Source organism: Oncorhynchus gorbuscha, linkage group LG16 (genome assembly GCF_021184085.1).
Source record: "Oncorhynchus gorbuscha isolate QuinsamMale2020 ecotype Even-year linkage group LG16, OgorEven_v1.0, whole genome shotgun sequence".
NCBI lineage: Eukaryota > Metazoa > Chordata > Actinopteri > Salmoniformes > Salmonidae > Oncorhynchus > Oncorhynchus gorbuscha.
The window spans coordinates 15,139,685-15,159,094 of NC_060188.1; the positions used below are offsets into that span (position 1 = coordinate 15,139,685).

Below are 19,410 nucleotides of genomic sequence, written 5' to 3' on the forward strand. Positions count from 1 at the left end.
ACAGCGTAGCAATGCCCCCCACGCCTGGCCCATTAATAACAGTAATACACACACCGCGCCCTAGCCACCTCCACCGCCAGCCGCCGAGAGCACCACTGACACTTTAATGGGCATTTTTTACTTTTATTTTTAAATAATGCATGTGTTGCTTGTCAGCACTGCTTCCAGTTTCCCCCACCTCCCCTTTGCAGCATTGTTTTGTGCAGAAATTGCAATGGGGACCTGCGTTCATCATACTTGGGGACATGTAGTAGTGTGTGTGTGTAAATCATATGTTGTGGGGACCTTAGTGTTAGTGTGTGGGCTGGCTGGCTCCTCAGCTTCTGCAGGAGCCTAACTTAAGAGTGGTTCTCTCCTCTCCAGGCAGAAGCTCTTCATACACAGCAGCCGTGTCACTGTGGCCAGGGCTGGAGGCGGAGGGCTGAGGGCCGTGCTTACATGTCTCATACAGGGTTGCCAATGTTGTGGTCTGACTGTCCTCACATGGAGAGTGTGCTAATGGGGGTGGTAATGTGACTAAGGGGGGGTGGAGGATGGAGGGAACGGGAGTTCGAGGGTCAAGGGGTTTGACTTCCTGTGTTGATGGAACAAGGACTAGCCAGAGCTGTATGTAACATACTGTATGAGGCACAGTCATGGGTGGCTTTGTACAGACTTTCTCTGACAGACCTCTCCTTCAGCACACCTCTGATCGTTACACACTGATGTTATCACTGTAAGCATCTCATTAGGCTAGCTGGAGGTTCTATCATATGCAGTTGAAATACATGTACTTGTGCTATCGATTTCACAGCAGCTACATTTCCCTGTTCATCATAAACCTCTGAAATCAATATTCACAACAATCAATGTGGTGCTCTCTATTATATTTCTTATTTCTTTCTTTTATTTCAATTCCTGTGGCTGTGCAATGATTTCCTATGATTTAATTTTTCAATCTTGCTAATAAAGCCTAGTACATTGCTGGAGTGTAGTGTAGTCCATTTGAATGACTCTGTGTTTTCTCTCCTCTCTGTTTGTGTCCCTGTAGGAAACACGTTGTCTAAATCAGGAAGTATTGCTGTCTTCGGGAACGTGGTGTACAGTGGGCTGCTCAACGAGCACCTCTGGCATTTAGGAGTTCCCCTCTTCACGAGACTGGTAAGAGCAGCTCTGGCCCCTCACATCACACTTACTTCTCACACTTACCTCCATTTTGTACTGAGCGCCTCACGTGGCTCCGTGGTGCAGCGGAGAATTCAGGTGGATGAATCTCTGCCTGCAGTCTCTTGTGGCTGGGTTTGATGCCCCTACTGTTGACATCTTGTTATCTGAAGTTGTTATATGCTCCACGATATGAAAGTCCTGCACAGTAAGTTTTAAGTCAAGGAATCCCCGCCACATCTAAGCCATGTGTTGTATTTCATTCTTTTGAAAGGCTTTGGTTCCTCTAAAGGTTTGAGCTGAAGCTAAGAAAGCCCCATGTGACTACAAGTGATAGACGTCAACAAAGTCTCCTACGTTCCTCTCTGGCCCTAGATACAGAGGTGAGGGCATATGTGGTTCTTCTTTTTCTCTGCCTTTCAGGTTCTTACAGAGAGAGAGAGTCTAGTTTCCTTTGGGAAAAGAGCATAACCAGCTAAATAATTCATGAAATGTAGTTTCATGCAGACAGCCTAAATGAAAATTACAGGATTATAATTAAGGGCTTGAGAGTACAAGTTGATACTTGGGTTAAGAATGAATGTTAAGTATTTACCCGTTCTGTCAAAAGGACATTTCATGTTGGTTTTGTCATGCAGGTGAAAGAGGACCCAAAAGCGACTTAACAGAAACAGAGTTTATTTAAGTCCAAACAGGGAATAACAGAAATCCTCTAGTCTGTAGAGGGGAATAACTGGAGAAGCGGCCACAGACTGCAGGTCGCCAGGCGCAGGCCGTAGTTGACAGAGACACCTGCTCACACGCAGCATCTGATGAAGGCAAAAAACACGACAGGACAGGGCGATACACAATCACAGCAAAAACACGACAGGACAGGGCGAAACGCAATCACAGCATGGTGAATACAAAACAAGGAACCGACGGGACAGGAACGGAACACAAAGGAATAAATAGGGACTCCAATCAGGGGAAAGGATCGGGAACAGGTGTGGGAAGACTAAATGATGATTAGGGGAATAGGAACAGCTGGGAGCAGGAACGGAACGATAGAGAGAAGAGAGAGCGAGAGAGTGAGAGAGGGAGGGGGAGAGAGAGGGATAGAAAGAGGGAAAGAACCTAATAAGACCAGCAGAGGGAAACGAATAGAATGGGGAGCACAGGGACAAGACATGATAATAAATGACAAACATGACAGTACCCCCCACTCACCGAGCGCCTCCTGGCGCACTCGAGGAGAATCCTGGCGGCAACGGAGGAAATCATCGATGAGTGAACGGTCCAGCACGTCCCGAGACGGAACCCAACTCCTCTCCTCAGGACCGTAACCCTCCCAATCCACTAAGTATTGGTGACCCCGTCCCCGAGAACGCATGTCCATGATCTTATGTACCTTGTAAATAGGTGCGCTCTCGACAAGGACGGGAGGGGGAGGGAAGACGAACGGGGGTGCGAAGAAAGGGCTTAACACAGGAGACATGGAAGACAGGATGGACGCGACGAAGATGTCGCGGAAGAAGCAGTCGCACAGCGACAGGATTGACGACCTGGGAGACACGGAACGGACCAATGAACCGCGGAGTCAACTTACGAGAAGCTGTCGTAAGAGGAAGGTTGCGAGTGGAAAGCCACACTCTCTGGCCGCAACAATACCTTGGACTCTTAATCCTGCGTTTATTGGCGGCTCTCACAGTCTTCCCCGCAGACAAAGGCAGACCAGTAATGAAGTCTAAGGCGATGTGAGACCATGGTCGAGAAGGAATGGGGAGCGGTCTGAGACGACCGGCAGGAGGAGAGTTACCCGACTTAGTCTGCGCGCAGTCCGAACAAGCAGCCACGAAACGGCGCGTGTCACGCTCCTGAGTCGGCCACCAAAAGCGCTGGCGAATAGACGCAAGAGTGCCTCGAACACCGGGATGACCAGCTAACTTGGCAGAGTGAGCCCACTGAAGAACAGCCAGACAGTGGAAACAGGAACGAAAAGGAGGTTACTAGGACAAGCGCGGCGACGCAGTGTGCGTGAGTGCTTTTTAACCTGTCTTTCAATTCCCCAGACTGTTAACCCGACAACACGCCCATAAGGAAGAATCCCCTCGGGATCAGTAGAAGCCACAGAAGAACTAAACAGACGGGATAAGGCATCAGGCTTGGTGTTCTTGCTACCCGGACGGTAAGAAATCACAAACTCGAAACGAGCGAAAAACAACGCCCAACGAGCTTGACGGGCATTAAGTCGTTTGGCAGAACGGATGTACTCAAGGTTCTTATGGTCTGTCCAAACGACAAAAGGAACAGTCGCCCCCTCCAACCACTGTCGCCATTCGCCTGGGGCTAAGCGGATGGCGAGCAGTTCACGGTTACCCACATCATAGTTGCGCTCAGATGGCGATAGGCGATTAAGCGCAAGGATGAACCTTAGTCAGACTGGAAGCGCTGGGATAGAATGGCTCCCACGCCTACCTCTGAAGCGTCAACCTCGACAATGAATTGTCTAGTGACGTCAGGAGTCCTCGAGGATAGGAGCGGACGTAAAACGTTCTTTTAGAAGATCAAAAGCTCCCTGGGCGGAACCGGACCACTTAAAACACGTCTTGACAGAAGTAAGAGCTGTGAGAGGGGCAGCAACTTGACCGAAATTACGAATGAAACGCCGATAGAAATTAGCGAAACCTAAAAGCGCTGCAACTCGACACGTGACCTTGGAACGGGCCAATCACTGACAGCTTGGACCTTAGCGGAATCCATCTGAATGCCTTCAGCGGAAATAACGGAACCGAGAAAAGTAACGGAGGAGACATGAAAAGAGCACTTCTCAGCCTTTACGTAGAGACAATTCTCTAAAAGGCGCTGTAGAACACGTCGAACGTGCTGAACATGAATCTCGAGTGACGGAGAAAAAATCAGGATATCGTCAAGATAGACAAAAACAAAGATGTTCAGCATGTCTCTCAGAACATCATTAACTAATGCCTGAAAAACAGCTGGCGCATTGGCGAGACCGAACGGCAGAACCCGGTACTCAAAATGCCCTAACGGAGTGTTTTTCCACTTCCCCCTCTCTGATGCGAACGAGATGGTAAGCGTTACGAAGGTCCAACTTAGTAAAGCACCTGGCTCCCTGCAACAAGACTGATGACATAAGGGGAAGCGGATAACATTCTTAACCGTTATGTCATTCAGCCCTCGATAATCCACGCAGGGGCGCAGAGTACAGTCCTTCTTCTTAACAAAGAACCCCGCCCCGGCCGGAGAAGAAGAAGGCACTATGGTACCGGCGTCAAGAGACACAGACAAATAATCCTCGAGAGCCTCATTCGGGAGCCGACAGAGAGTATAGTCTACCTCGAGGAGGAGTGGTCCCCGGAAGGAGATCAATACTACAATCATACGACCGGTGAGGAGGAAGGGAGTTGGCTCGGGACCGACTGAAGACCGTGCGCAGATCATGATATTCCTCCGGCACTCCTGTCAAATCGCCAGGTTCCTCCTGAGAAGTAGGGACAGAAGAAACGGGAGGGATGGCAGACATTAAACACTTCACATGACAAGAAACGTTCCAGGATAGGATAGAATTACTAGACCAATTAATAGAAGGATTATGACATACTAGCCAGGGATGACCCAAAACAACAGGTGTAAACGGTGAACGGAAAATCAAAAAGAAATAGTCTCACTGTTTACCAGATACTGTGAGAGTTAAAGGTAGTGTCTCAAATTTGATACTGGGAAGATGACTACCATCTAAGGCAAACATGGGCGTAGGCTTGTCTAACGGTCTGAAAGGAATGTTATGTTTCCGAACCCATGCTTTCCATGAAACAACCCTCAGCCCCAGAGTCAATCAAGGCACTGCATGTAGCATTGCTCCAGCGTAGATGGACCGACATAGTAGTACAAGATCTAGATGAAGAGACCAGAGTAGTAGCGCTCACCAGTAGCCCTCCGCTTACTGATGGGCTCTGGCCTCTTACTGGACATGAATTAACAAAATGTCCATCAACTCCGCAATAGAGGCACAGGCGGTTGGTGATCCTCCGTTCCCTCTCCTTAGTCGAGATGCGAATCCCTCCCAGCTGCATGGGCTCAGTCTCAAAGCCAGAGGAGGGAGATGGTTGCGATGCGGAGCAGGAAACACCGTTGATGCGAGCTCTCTTCCACGAGCCCGGTGACGAATATCTACCCGTCGTTCTATGCGGATGGCGAGAGCAATCAAATCCACATCTGAAGGAACCTCCCGGGAGAGAATCTCATCCTTAACCACTGCGTGGAGTCCCTCCAGAAAACGAGCGAGCAGCGCACGTCGTTCCACTCACTAGAGGCAGCAAGAGTGCGAAACTCAATAGAATAATCCGTTATGGACCGTTCACCTTGGCATAAGGAAGCCAGGGCCCTGAAGCCTCCCTACCAAAAACTGAACGGTCAAAAACCCGAATCATCTCCTCTTTAAAGTTCTGGAACTTGTTAGAGCAATCAGCCCTTGCCTCCCAGATAGCTGTGCCCCATTCTCGAGCCCGGCCAGTAAGGAGAGAAATGACGTAAGCAACCCGAGCTCTCTCTCTAGAGTATGTGTTGGGTTGGAGAGAGAACACAATCTCACACTGCGTGAGAAAGGAGCGGCACTCAGTGGGCTGCCCGGAGTAGCAAGGTGGGTTATTAACCCTAGGTTCTGGAGGCTCGGCAGGCCAGGAAGTAACAGGTGGCACGAGACGTAGACTCTGGAACTGTCCAGAGAGGTCGGAAACCTGAGCGGCCAGGTTCTCCACGGCATGGCGAGCAGCAGACAATTCCTGCTCGTGTCTGCCGAGCATGGCTCCTTGGATCTTGACGGCAGTGTAACGAGCGTCTGAAGTCGCTGGGTCCATTCCTTGGTCGGTTCCTTCTGTCATGCAGGTGAAAGAGGACCCAAAAGCGACTTAACAGAAACAGAGTTTATTTAAGTCCAAACAGGGAATAACAGAAATCCTCTAGTCTGTTAACTGGAGAAGCGGCCACAGACTGCAGGTCGCTTAGGCGCAGGCCGTAGTTGACAGAGACACCTGCTCACACGCAGCATCTGATGAAGGCAAAAAACACGACAGGACAGGGCGATACACAATCACAGCAAAAACACGACAGGACAGGGCGAAACGCAATCACAGCATGGTGAATACAAAACAAGGAACCGACGGGACAGGAACGGAACACAAAGGAATAAATAGGGACTCCAATCAGGGGAAAGGATCGGGAACAGGTGTGGGAAGACTAAATGATGATTAGGGGAATAGGAACAGCTGGGAGCAGGAACGGAACGATAGAGAGAAGAGAGAGCGAGAGAGTGAGAGAGGGAGGGGGAGAGAGAGGGATAGAAAGAGGGAAAGAACCTAATAAGACCAGCAGAGGGAAACGAATAGAATGGGGAGCACAGGGACAAGACATGATAATAAATGACAAACATGACAGGTTTAGACTTGGATGTAAATCTGCTGATGTCAGTTGGCATACAGGCTTTCAGTAATGTCACACAGGGATAAGAAATGTTGACAAACTCAGGATAGGTAACTTGTTATATGTTAATTGATTTTCTTTTCAACGCTATCATGTATCTTTACAATTGGATAGATCTATCATGCTTCTGTCCGTTAAGAACCATGACTGTATATGAGTCGGCTCTGTTACCAAAATGGCAGGAATCCAAAACTGTGGAAGTGAAGGGATTCCAGAGCCATCCTCATGAGAGAACTATGAACCAAATATTGTGGCTCCAGGGCAAACACAATGCTGGAGATCATTTTCTCTCCAAGTGTGTGTTTCCAACAGTTTGCCACACCATGTGTCCAATTGGCATCCTATTGTCTGTATGGGTGTGGTCCAATGTGGTCACCACAAGAAGTCAGCATGGTATGTAAAAGTAACAACAACACATTAGGGTACATAACAAGGGATGTTGTAGAAAAAATAAGTTTACAGTATAGAAATACGTTTCCTGCAACTTTGCTGATAGAATATGAAAATATGTCCAAAAAGTCAACTGAAAGCACTCACAGACACAAAACACAGACACTACAATATAAACCAACACACACACACACACACACACACACACACACACACACACACACACACACACACACACACACACACACACACACACACACACACACACACACACACACACACACACACACACACACACACACACATGGTCCTTCGTGGTCCTTCTGTAGCTCAGTTGGTAGAGCATGGCGCTTGTAACGCCAGGGTAGTGGGTTCGATTCCCGGGACCACCCATACGTAGAATGTATGCACACATGACTGTAAGTCCGCTAAATGGCATATATTATTATTCACACACACACACACACACACACACACACACACACACACACACACACACACACACACACACACAGAGAGAGAGAGCACAGTAAATGATTCAGAGCATGGTGGCGTGTGCTGAGCTGAAGCCTTTGAAGGATGAGGAAGTGACAAAGACATCAAACAGTCTACCTGTCAGAGAGGTGGCTTTCACTTACCTTTTAAAAGGGGTTTAATGCACTGAAATGGTGTATCTATTGTTCTTGGCCAAATACAGCAGGTGTACCTGTTACAGTGAAATGCTTACTTACAGGCTCTAACCAACAGTGCAGTTTTTAAGTAAAACAAAAGGTGAACAATAGATAAGTAAAGAAATAAAACAACAGCAAAAAAGAGAGTGAAAAATAACAGTAGCAAGGCTATATACAGTAGCAAGGCTATATACAGTAGCAAGGCTACATACAGTAGCAAGGCTATATACAGTAGCAAGGCTACATACAGTAGCAAGGCTATATACAGTAGCAAGGCTACATACAGTAGCAAGGCTACATACAGTAGCCAGGCTATATAGAGTAGCAAGGCTATATACAGTAGCAAGGCTATATACAGTAGCAAGGCTATATACAGTAGCCAGGCTATATACAGTAGCGAGGTTATATACAGTAGCCAGGCTATATACAGTAGCCAGGCTATATACAGTAGCAAGGCTATATACAGTAGCAAGGCTACATACAGTAGCCAGGCTATATACAGTAGCGAGGCTATATACAGTAGCCAGGCTATATACAGTAGCAAGGCTATATACAGTAGCAAGGCTACATACAGTAGCAAGGCTATATACAGTAGCAAGGCTATATACAGTAGCAAGGCTACATACAGTAGCCAGGCTATATACAGTAGCAAGGCTATATACAGTAGCAAGGCTATATACAGTAGCAAGGCTACATACAGTAGCCAGGCTATATACAGTAGCAAGGCTATATACAGTAGCAAGGCTACATACAGTAGCCAGGCTATATACAGTAGCAAGGCTATATACAGTAGCAAGGCTATATACAGTAGCAAGGCTACATACAGTAGCCAGGCTATATACAGTAGCAAGGCTATATACAGTAGCCAGGCTATATACAGTAGCAAGGCTATATACAGTAGCAAGGCTATATACAGTAGCAAGGCTATATACAGTAGCCAGGCTATATACAGTAGCAAGGCTATATACAGTAGCGAGGATATAACAGTAACAAGGCTATATACAGTAGCAAGGCTATATACAGTAGCCAGGCTATATACAGTAGCAAGGCTATATACAGTAGCAAGGCTATATACAGTAGCCAGGCTATATACAGTAGCAAGGCTATATACAGTAGCAAGGCTATATACAGTAGCGAGATTATAACAATAGCGAGGCTATATACAGTAGTGAGGCTATAACAGTATCGAGGCTATATACAGTAGCGAGGCTATATACAGTAGCGAGGCTATAACAGTAGCGAGACTATATACAGTAGCGAGGCTATATACAGTAGCAAGGCTATATACAGTAGCAAGGCTATATACAGTAGCAAGGCTATATACAGTAGCGAGGCTATATACAGTAGCGAGGCTATAACAGTAGCGAGGCTATAACAGTAGCAAGGCTATATACAGTAGCAAGGTTATATACAGTAGCGAGGCTATAACAGTAGCGAGGCTATAACAGTAGCGAGGCTATATACAGTAGCGAGGCTATATACAGTAGCGAGGCTATAACAGTAGCGAGACTATATACAGTAGCGAGGCTATAATAGTAGCGAGACTATAACATTTGCGAGGCTATAACAATAGCGAGGCTATATACAGTAGCGAGGCTATATACAGTAGCGAGGCTATAACAATAGCGAGGCTATATACAGTAGCGAGGCTATATACAGTAGGGAGACTATAACAGTAGCGAGGCTATAACAGTAGTGAGGCTATATACAGTAGCGAGGCTATAACAATAGCGAGGCTATATACAGTAGTGAGGCTATAACAGTATCGAGGCTATATACAGTAGCGAGGCTATATACAGTAGCGAGGCTATAACAGTAGCGAGACTATATACAGTAGTGAGGCTATATACAGTAGCGAGGCTATATACAGTAGCGAGGCTATAACAGTAGCGAGGCTATAACAGTAGCGAGGCTATAACAGTAGCGAGACTATATACAGTAGCGAGGCTATAACAGTAGCGAGACTATAACAGTAGCGAGGCTATAACAATAGCGAGGCTATATACAGTAGCGAGGCTATATACAGTAGCAAGGCTATATACAGTAGCGAGACTATAACAGTAGCGAGGCTATAACAGTAGCGAGGCTATATACAGTAGCGAGGCTATAACAATAGCGAGGCTATATACAGTAGCGAGTCTATAACAGTATCGAGGCTATATACAGTAGCGAGGCTATATACAGTAGCGAGGCTATAACAGTAGCGAGACTATATACAGTAGCGAGGCTATAACAGTAGCGAGGCTATAACAGTAGCGAGGCTATATACAGTAGCGAGGCTATATACAGTAGCGAGGCTATAACAGTAGCGAGACTATATACAGTAGCGAGGCTATAATAGTAGCGAGACTATAACATTTGCGAGGCTATAACAATAGCGAGGCTATATACAGTAGCGAGGCTATATACAGTAGCGAGGCTATAACAATAGCGAGGCTATATACAGTAGCGAGGCTATATACAGTAGGGAGACTATAACAGTAGCGAGGCTATAACAGTAGTGAGGCTATATACAGTAGCGAGGCTATAACAATAGCGAGGCTATATACAGTAGTGAGGCTATAACAGTATCGATGCTATATACAGTAGCGAGACTATATACAGTAGCGAGACTATAACAGTAGCGAGGCTATAACAGTAGCGAGGCTATATACAGTAGCGAGGCTATAACAATAGCGAGGCTATATACAGTAGCGAGGCTATAACAGTATCGAGGCTATATACAGTAGCGAGGCTATATACAGTAGCGAGGCTATAACAGTAGCGAGACTATATACAGTAGCGAGGCTATATACAGTAGCAAGACTATATACAGTAGCAAGGCTATATACAGTAGCAAGGCTATATACAGTAGCGAGGCTATAACAGTAGCGAGGCTATAACAGTAGCGAGGCTATATACAGTAGCAAGGCTATATACAGTAGCAAGGCTATATACAGTAGCGAGGCTATAACAGTAGCGAGGCTATAACAGTAGCGAGGCTATAACAGTAGCGAGGCTATAACAGTAGCGAGGCTATAATAGCGAGACTATAACAGTAGCGAGGCTATAACAATAGCGAGGCTATATACAGTAGCGAGGCTATATACAGTAGCGAGGCTATAACAATAGCGAGGCTATATACAGTAGCGAGGCTATATACAGTAGGGAGACTATAACAGTAGCGAGGCTATAACAGTAGCGAGGCTATATACAGTAGCGAGGCTATATACAGTAGCGAGGCTATAACAGTATCGAGGCTATATACAGTAGCGAGGCTATATACAGTAGCGAGGCTATAACAGTAGCGAGACTATATACAGTAGCGAGGCTATATACAGTAGCGAGGCTATAACAGTAGCGAGCGAGACTATATACAGGCACCGGTTAGTCGGGCTGATTGAGGTAGTTTGTACATGTAGGTATGGTTAAAGTGACTATGCATATGTGATAGACAGAGAGTAGCAGCAGCATAAAAGGGAGGTTGGCAGGTGGCGGGTGCCGGGACTGTCACGGCTGTTGAAAGAACTGGACCAAGGTGCAGCGTTGTGAGCGTACATTTCTATTTTTCTTTGGGAAAAAAGACACCGAACAAAACAATAAACACTACAAAAACAAACCGTGAAGCTAAAGGCTATGTACCCTAAACAAAGTCAACTTCCCACAAGGACAGGTGGAAAATGGGCTACCTAAGTATGGTTCTCAATCTGAGGCAACAATAGACAGCTGTCCCTTATTGAGAACCCTACCCGGCCAAAACATAGAAATACAAATAATAGAGTATAGAATACCCACCCCAACTCTCACTCTGACCAAACCCAAAATTACATTTACATTTAAGTCATTTAGCAGACGCTCTTATCCAGAGCGACTTACAAATTGGTGCATTCACCTTATGACATCCAGTGGAACAGTCACTTTACAATAGTGCATCTAAATCTTAAAGGGGGGGGTGAGAGGGATTACTTATCCTATCCTAGGTATTCCTTAAAGAGGTGGGGTTTCAGGTGTCTCCGGAAGGTGGTGATTGACTCCGCTGTCCTGGCGTCGTGAGGGAGAGAAAAAATAGAGACATAAACAGGATCAGGGCGTTACAGGGACACAATGCAGATAGTCCTAATTGAGGTAGTATGTACATGAATGTATAGTTAAAGTGACTATGCATATATGATAAACAGAGAGTAACAGCAGTGTAAAAGAGGGGTTGGGGTTGGCACACAATGCAAATAGCCTGGGTAGCCAGTTCAGGAGTCTTATGGCTTAAGGGTAAAAATTGTTGAGAATCCTTTTGGTCCTAGACTTGGCGCTCCTATACCGCCTGCCATGCGGTAGTAGAGAGAACAGTCTTTGACTGGGGTGGCTGGGTCTTTGACAAGTTTTAGGGCCTTCCTCTGACACCTGGTGTAGAGGTCCTGGATGGCAAGCAGCTTAGTTCCAGTGATGTACTGGGCCGTACGCACTACCCTCTGTAGTGCCTCGCCGTCGGAGGCCGAGCAGTTGCCATACCAGGCAGTGATGCAACCAGTCAGGATGCTCTCAATGTTGTAGTTGTAGAACCTTTTGAGGATCTGAGGACCCATGCCAAATCTGTTTAGTTTCCTGAAGGGGAATAGGCTTTGTCGTGCCCTCTTCACGACTGTCTTGGTGTTTGGACCATTCTAGTTTCTTGGTGGTGTGGACACCAAGGAACTTGAAGCTCTCAACATGCTCCACTACAGCCCCGTCGATGAGAATGGGGGAGTACTCGCAACTCCTTTTCCTGTAGTCCACAATCATCGCCTTTGTCTTGGTTACGTTGACGGATAGGTTGTTATTCTGGCATCACCCGGCCAGGTCTCTGACCTCCTCCCTATAGGCTGTCTCGTCATTGTCAACACTGTTGTGTTGTCTGCAAACTTAATGATGGTGTTGGAGTCATGCCTGGCCACGCAGACATGGGTGAACAGGGAGTACAGGAGGGGACTGAGCACACACCCCTGAGGGGCTCCAGTGTTGAGGATCAGCGTGCCAGATGTGTTGCTACCTACCCTCACCACCTGGGGCGGCCCATCAGGAAGTCCCAGGATCCTTAGCTTAGTGATGAGCTGTCTGTGATGGCACTATGGTGTGGAACGCTGAGCTGTAGTCATTGAATAGCATTCTCATGTAGGTGTTCCTTTTGTCCAGGTGGGAAAGGGCAGTGGGCGTACAATAGAGATTGCATCATCTGTGGGTCTGTGTGGGTGGTATGCAAATGGGAGTGGGTCTAGGGTTTCTGGGATGATGGTGTTGATGTGAGCTATTTCCAGCCTTTCAAAGCACTTCATGGCTATGGATGTGACTGCTACAGGTCTGTATTCATTTAGGCAGGTTACCTTAGTTTTCTCGGGCACTGGGACTATGGTGGTCTGTTTGAAACATATTGGTATTACGAACTTGGTCAGCACGTGCCCGGAGCACACGTCCTGGTAATCAGGCCGTCTGTTTATAGGTCTCACTCATGTCGGCTACGGAGAGCGTGATCACACAGTCGTCCGGAGCAGCTGATGCTCTCATGCATGCCTTAGTGTTGCTTGCCTCAAAGCGAGCATAGAAGTGATTTAGCTTGTCTGGTAGGATTGTGGTAGGCTTGTGTCACTGGGCAGCTCGCGGCTCTGCTTCCCTTTGTAGTCTGTAAAGCCCTGCCACATAAGACGAGCGTCAGAGTCGGTGTAGTACGATTCAATCTTAGCCCTGTATTGACGCTTTGCCTGTTTGATGGTTCTTCAGAGGGCATAGCAGGAATTCTTATAAGCTTCCGGGTTAGAGTCCCGCACCTTGAAAGTGGCAGCTCTACCCTTTAGCTTAGTGCGAATGTTGCCTGAAATCCATGGCTTCTGGTTGGGGTATGTACGTACAGTCACTGTGGGAATGACGTCCTCGATCCACTTATTGATAAAGCCAGTGACTGATGTGGTGTACTCCTCAATGCCATCTGAAGAATCCCGGTACATGTTCAAGTCTGTCATAGCAAAACAGTCAGTAGTTTAGCATCTGCTTCATCTGACCACTTTTTTATAGACCGAGTCACTGGTGCTTCCTGCTTTAATTTTTGCTTGTAAGCAGGAATCAGAAGGATAGAATTGTGGTCAGATTTACCGTATGGAGGGCGAGGGAGAGCTTTGTACGCGTCTCTGTGTGTGGAGTACAGGTGGTCTATAATTTTTTCCCTCTGGTTGTACATTTAACACATTGATAGAAATTAGGTAGAACTGATTTAAGTTTCCCTGCATTAAAGTCTCCGGCCACTAAGAGCGCCACCTCTGGGTGAACTGTTTGCTTATACACCCGACTGAGTGCGGTCTTAGTGCCAGCATCCGTCTGTTGTGGTAAATAAGCAGCCACTAAAAATATAGATTAAAACTCTCTTGGCAAATAGTGTGGTCTGCAGTTTATAATAGGATTCTCTACATCAAGCGATGTCTACATCAAGCAAAATCTAGAGACTTCCTTAGATTTCGTGCACCAGCTGTTGTTTACAAATATGCACAGTGTCCTGTTCTATCCTGCCGGTGCAGCGTATATCCCGTTAGCAGAATATCCATGTCGTCATTCAGCCACAATTCTGTGAAACATAAGATATTACAGTTTTTGATGTCCCGTTGGTAGGATATTCATGATTGTACCTCGTCTAATTTATTGTCCAATGATTGCACGTTGGCTAGTAATATTGACCGTAACGGCAGCTTTTCCACTCGCCTTCTGCGGATCCTTACGAGTCACCTCTGTGTCCTCTGTACCTGCGTCTCTTCTTCTTGCCAATAACTAGGTTGTTGGCCTTGTCGGGTGTTCGGAGTATGTCCTGTGCGTCCTGCTTAATTGAAGAAAACATCTTTGTCTAATCCGAGGTGAGTGATCGCTGTCCAAATATCCAGAAGCTCTTTTTTCCGTAAAATACGGTGGCAGAAACATTTTGTCCAAAATAAGTTACAAATAATGTGAAAAAAAACACATCATAGCCCAATTCGTTGGGCGCCCGTAAAACTGCTGCAATTTCTTCCGGTGCCATTTTACGCACGCACGCACACGCACACACACACACACACACACACACACACACACACACACACACACACACACACACACACACACACACACACACACACACACACACACACACACACACACACACACACACACACACACACACAGGTAGGTATGTAATGAAGATAATAGCCACCCTGTCGTGTAGCTTTTCTCCATGTCGTTCCTGCTGTCTGTTCCGGTGCTGCTTGTTGTGGCATTGACTTGACTGCAGTACTTTGCTCTAAGGATAGAGGAACAGTGTGGACCACTTGTTCATTACAAAGTGTGTTGTGTTGTATTGTGTTGCCGTACACACTGTGACAGCAAGGTGTGGCAGGCAGTGTACAGTACGGTACTCACTGTGCCTGCCTCTCACACAGACAGACACACCAGGTCTGGCCCCAGAGTGATATCAGCATCACACACAGGGGCCCAGGCCCCTCCTCGGTCTCATACAACCCCTAGTTACTGTTGCTGAACACTACCAAGATGCCACGTGAACACTGCGTTATTAACATCAGACTATACAGTACAGTCTGTGTGTGTTGCTGTGTTTGGTGAACTCAATGTGTGTGTACTGTATGTGTTTGGTGAACTCAATGTGTGTGTACTGTATGTGTTTGGTGAACTCAATGTGTGTGTACTGTATGTGTTTGGTGAACTCACTGTGTGTGTACTGTATGTGTTTGGTGAACTCAATGTGTGTGTACTGTATGTGTTTGGTGAACTCAATGTGTGTGTACTGTATGTGTTTGGTGAACTCAATGTGTGTGTACTGTATGTGTTTGGTGAACTCAATGTGTGTGTACTGTATGTGTTTGGTGAACTCAATGTGTGTGTACTGTATGTGTTTGGTGAACTCAATGTGTGTGTACTGTATGTGTTTGGTGAACTCAATGTGTGTGTACTGTATGTGTTTGGTGAACTCAATGTGTGTGTACTGTATGTGTTTGGTGAACTCAATGTGTGTGTACTGTATGTGTTTGGTGAACTCAATGTGTGTGTTGCAGTGTTTGGTGAACTCAATGTGTGTGTTGCAGTGTTTGGTGAACTCAATGTGTGTGTTGCAGTGTTTGGTGAACTCAATGTGTGTGTACTGTATGTGTTTGGTGAACTCAATGTGTGTGTACTGTATGTGTTTGTTTGATGTTGGGTATTTTCTTTCTTTCATTTTGAAAGACTAGTTCATATATTGGGATTGACAATATGTTTGCTGCAATTGGAAAGTAGAGCACCCACTGACATTTTTCAGAGAATTTCAGGAGACTTTTAAAGTATATTTCCTTAAAGTCCTTCTTTCTGCGGTGGCCTATTTCCCCAGCGCTAAAACCTTTGAGGATGTTTCCAGCTGTTCAGAAGTCTTAGTTATGAGTCTGATCCTCCTCATATAGAAATATCAATATCTACCTGTGAATAAAGTACATCTGTGGATCCTTACCAGCTGTTCTTGAAACGCTTTAAAGTGAAGTGTCATTAGAGACCGTCCTTCTACGAGACACCGGATGGAGAATCCTTTCTTCCTGTCTTTGGGTCAACCAGCACAAAGCCCATTAGTTGAAGAGGCTGAGACCAGCCACTATAGACTAATAGAGAAATGGGGCTGGGGTGAGAGAACCATGTCTAGTATATACCAAGACCCTTAAAACCCCGTCCTCAAGGCAGGGGCCTGGGCTGAGTGCTCAGGGGACCGTAGCTCAATGCTCTCACTGTAAAGATGAGAAGAACAGGGCATGGACCAACAACAGATATGGGGATATTCCTGCTAACAAGCACTAGGATTACCATGAAATATTAAAGGAAAACTCCACTCAAAAACTATCTTTTGGTATTTTTACATTTGTCTGCTGTTGATACAGTCCCACATTATTTTTCATGTCAGCAGTCAATTATTCAAGATATTAGACTTTCAAGAAGCAAAGTGTCACTTGCCAACATCATCATGGCGATGTGCTTTTGTATCATCTGTAGCAACAGTGGACTAATGAAAAAAATACCAAAAGTCAATTGGGTGGATTTTTCCTTTAAAAGGGGGGAGATTCTGAGCTGAGCTGAGGGTGGCCATTTTAGGGCTGAATAAAGTGCATTTAAGTCCTTTACTTCCTCCTTTCTCTCTGAAAGCTTTAGGCTCTTGGCTCCATAATGGACATCTGAGTCCCCTGGGGGAGTCTAGACGTTGGTGGGAAATTTAAATGGGCGGGAAAGCCACTAGCATCCTGGTAAACACTATATAGGATGGAAAAATGGAGCTGGTGAGAGAATAGAAGTAGGAGAGTAGGAGGAGAAAAACAACATGTCTCGGCCCAGACGCTCCATCTTCTTCCCAATTCCCTTTCTGTTTCCATTTTCATGGGTAATTGAGGGCTGGAGATCCCTGGAAAGGAGACATAGGGATTATTTGATGCTAAAATGCCTTCAAATTCTCATCTTATTTTCTCCATTCTACCTTTTTTCTAATCCCTAAAACCCCAAGTGCCCTGCGTCTTAGCTTCAGTCCGTGATGCACTCTCTCTCCCCCTCTGCCTGTCTCTTTCCCCCTCCTCCTTCCCTCCATCTTTCTCTCTGTCTCTCCTTTTGCTCCCTCCCTTTCTCTCTTCGCTCCTTCTCTCTCTCTCCTTCCCCTCAGTTATTTATGAGGAGGACTTGAAATAGACTTCAGTATTTGATAAAAGCGTGATCCTTAATCCGAGTTGCCTGAGAAGTGCATTTCATTTTTATTTCCCATCAGAGATTGATGGAGGAGTGGGGGTGCTTACCCACCGTGATTGCTAATGTAAATCCATTGAGTCTGGTGGACATGTAAAAAAGATATGGATGAGTTGTATGTTAATGCCCACAATAATAGATTGTGTGTACACAGTGCTGGAGAGGCTCTCTTGCGATCTAGCAATAACAAAAGAACAAAGTAGTGAGAAATGCATTACTTATGCATGAGCTATATTTGACTAGATATTTGGAGTTCCTAAAATAACCGTCTGGTGTTTTACATTTCAGCGATCAATTCCTCATTTTTAAAAGAAAACAAAAGGGGTAAGAAAAAAAACTGCTGATAAATTTAAGATGACAGTAACGCCATATGAACGAGGCCCCTTGTGTACGCAATTCGCTCAGAGCCAGCTGCAAACTGCAAATTTAACTCATCCTCCTTGTGTGGCAATTACTGATGGGTAACATAACCTGAATATATCTCTTCTGTTCATTACCACAATGTTCTCTATGGCTGGAAAATGTTCTTTAGGATCCTACAACAAATGAGCTCATCCCCCAGGACGTATTTTATTGGATGCTCCAGCAGTGGAGGAAGCCGCAGAAACACTCCAGCTCTCCGCAGTCTGCCCTGGTTTCCACAGGGTTAATATTAAAAGTGTTAGCGCCCAGTCGTGTATTGATGATATGTTTAGAAATTTGCTGAGGCAGGCTCATTGTTACAATGCTGTAGAGCCTCCTCCCTCCCTTCCCTCCCCTTAACAGCCGCCAGATGGAGAACACACAAAAGCGTGTCTCTCGGCACCCACACCCACAGCACAGAGCTTCGTTCTCACTCCTAACCAAATACTTCTTACATATGCCATACCTACTGCATGTGACTACCCCAACTACAATTTGGTCCATCTGAACCCCCTTGGTTTTTCTTGACCACTCTATTTCTGGTTGATCCTATAGCTGAAACAAGATAGACACACACACTGAAAACACACACACACAACCTTTGCAGAAAAGTAGAAAAGAGTGAGAACAAGCTGATGCTCCTAGTTCCCCTTGGCATACTTTCAGTACATTCAGTCTTTATTGGTGCTCCTAGTTCCCCTTGGCATACTTTCAGTACATTCAGTCTTTATTGGTGCTCCTAGTTTGGCCCCTTCAGTCTTTATTGGCATACTTTCAGTACATTCAGTCTTTATTGGTGCTCCTAGTTCCCCTTGGCATACTTTCAGTACATTCAGTCTTTATTGGTGCTCCTAGTTCCCTTTATTGGTGCTCTTGGCATACTTTCAGTACATTCAGTCTTTATTGGTGCTCCTAGTTCCCCTTGGCATACTTTCAGTACATTCAGTCTTTATTGGTGCTCCTAGTTCCCCTTGGCATACTTTCAGTACATTCAGTCTTTATTGGTGCTCCTAGTTCCCCTTGGCATACTTTCAGTACATTCAGTCTTTATTGGTGCTCCTAGTTCCCCTTGGCATACTTTCAGTACATTCAGTCTTTATTGGTGCTCCTAGTTCCCCTTGGCATACTTTCAGTACATTCAGTCTTTATTGGTGCTCCTAGTTCCCCTTGGCATACTTTCAGTACATTCAGTCTTTATTGGTGCTCCTAGTTCCCCTTGGCATACTTTCAGTACATTCAGTCTTTATTGGTGCTCCTAGTTCCCCTTGGCATACTTTCAGTACATTCAGTCTTTATTGGTGCTCCTATTCCCCTTGGTGCAGTTCCCCTTGGCTTACTTTCAGTACATTCAGTCTTTATTGGTGCTCCTAGTTCCCCTTGGCATACTTTCAGTACATTCAGTCTTTATTGGTGCTCCTAGTTCCCCTTGGTACATTCAGTCTTTCAGTACATTCAGTCTTTATTGGTGCTCCTAGTTCCCCTTGGCATACTTTCAGTACATTCAGTCTTTATTGGTGCTCCTAGTTCCCCTTGGCATACTTTCAGTACATTCAGTCTTTATTGGTGCTCCTAGTTCCCCTTGGCATACTTTCAGTAC

General features: G+C 45.8%; 1 protein-coding gene across 6 annotated transcripts in view; it reads left to right on the top strand.

Moving 5' to 3' along the window:
- The window catches only part of LOC124000085 (RNA binding protein fox-1 homolog 3-like), a 458,756-nt gene that overhangs the window by 284,481 nt on the left and 154,865 nt on the right, over positions 1–19,410 (top strand). For 5 of the 6 annotated variants that reach the window (XM_046306204.1, XM_046306199.1, XM_046306206.1 and 2 more), the window contains one exon: positions 1,031–1,140. In XM_046306204.1, coding sequence (XP_046162160.1) covers positions 1,031–1,140 — 110 coding nt within the window. Of the gene's footprint in view, positions 1–1,030; positions 1,141–1,417; positions 1,527–19,410 lie in introns of all 6 variants that reach the window. The other variant, XM_046306207.1, reaches the window with a different exon arrangement.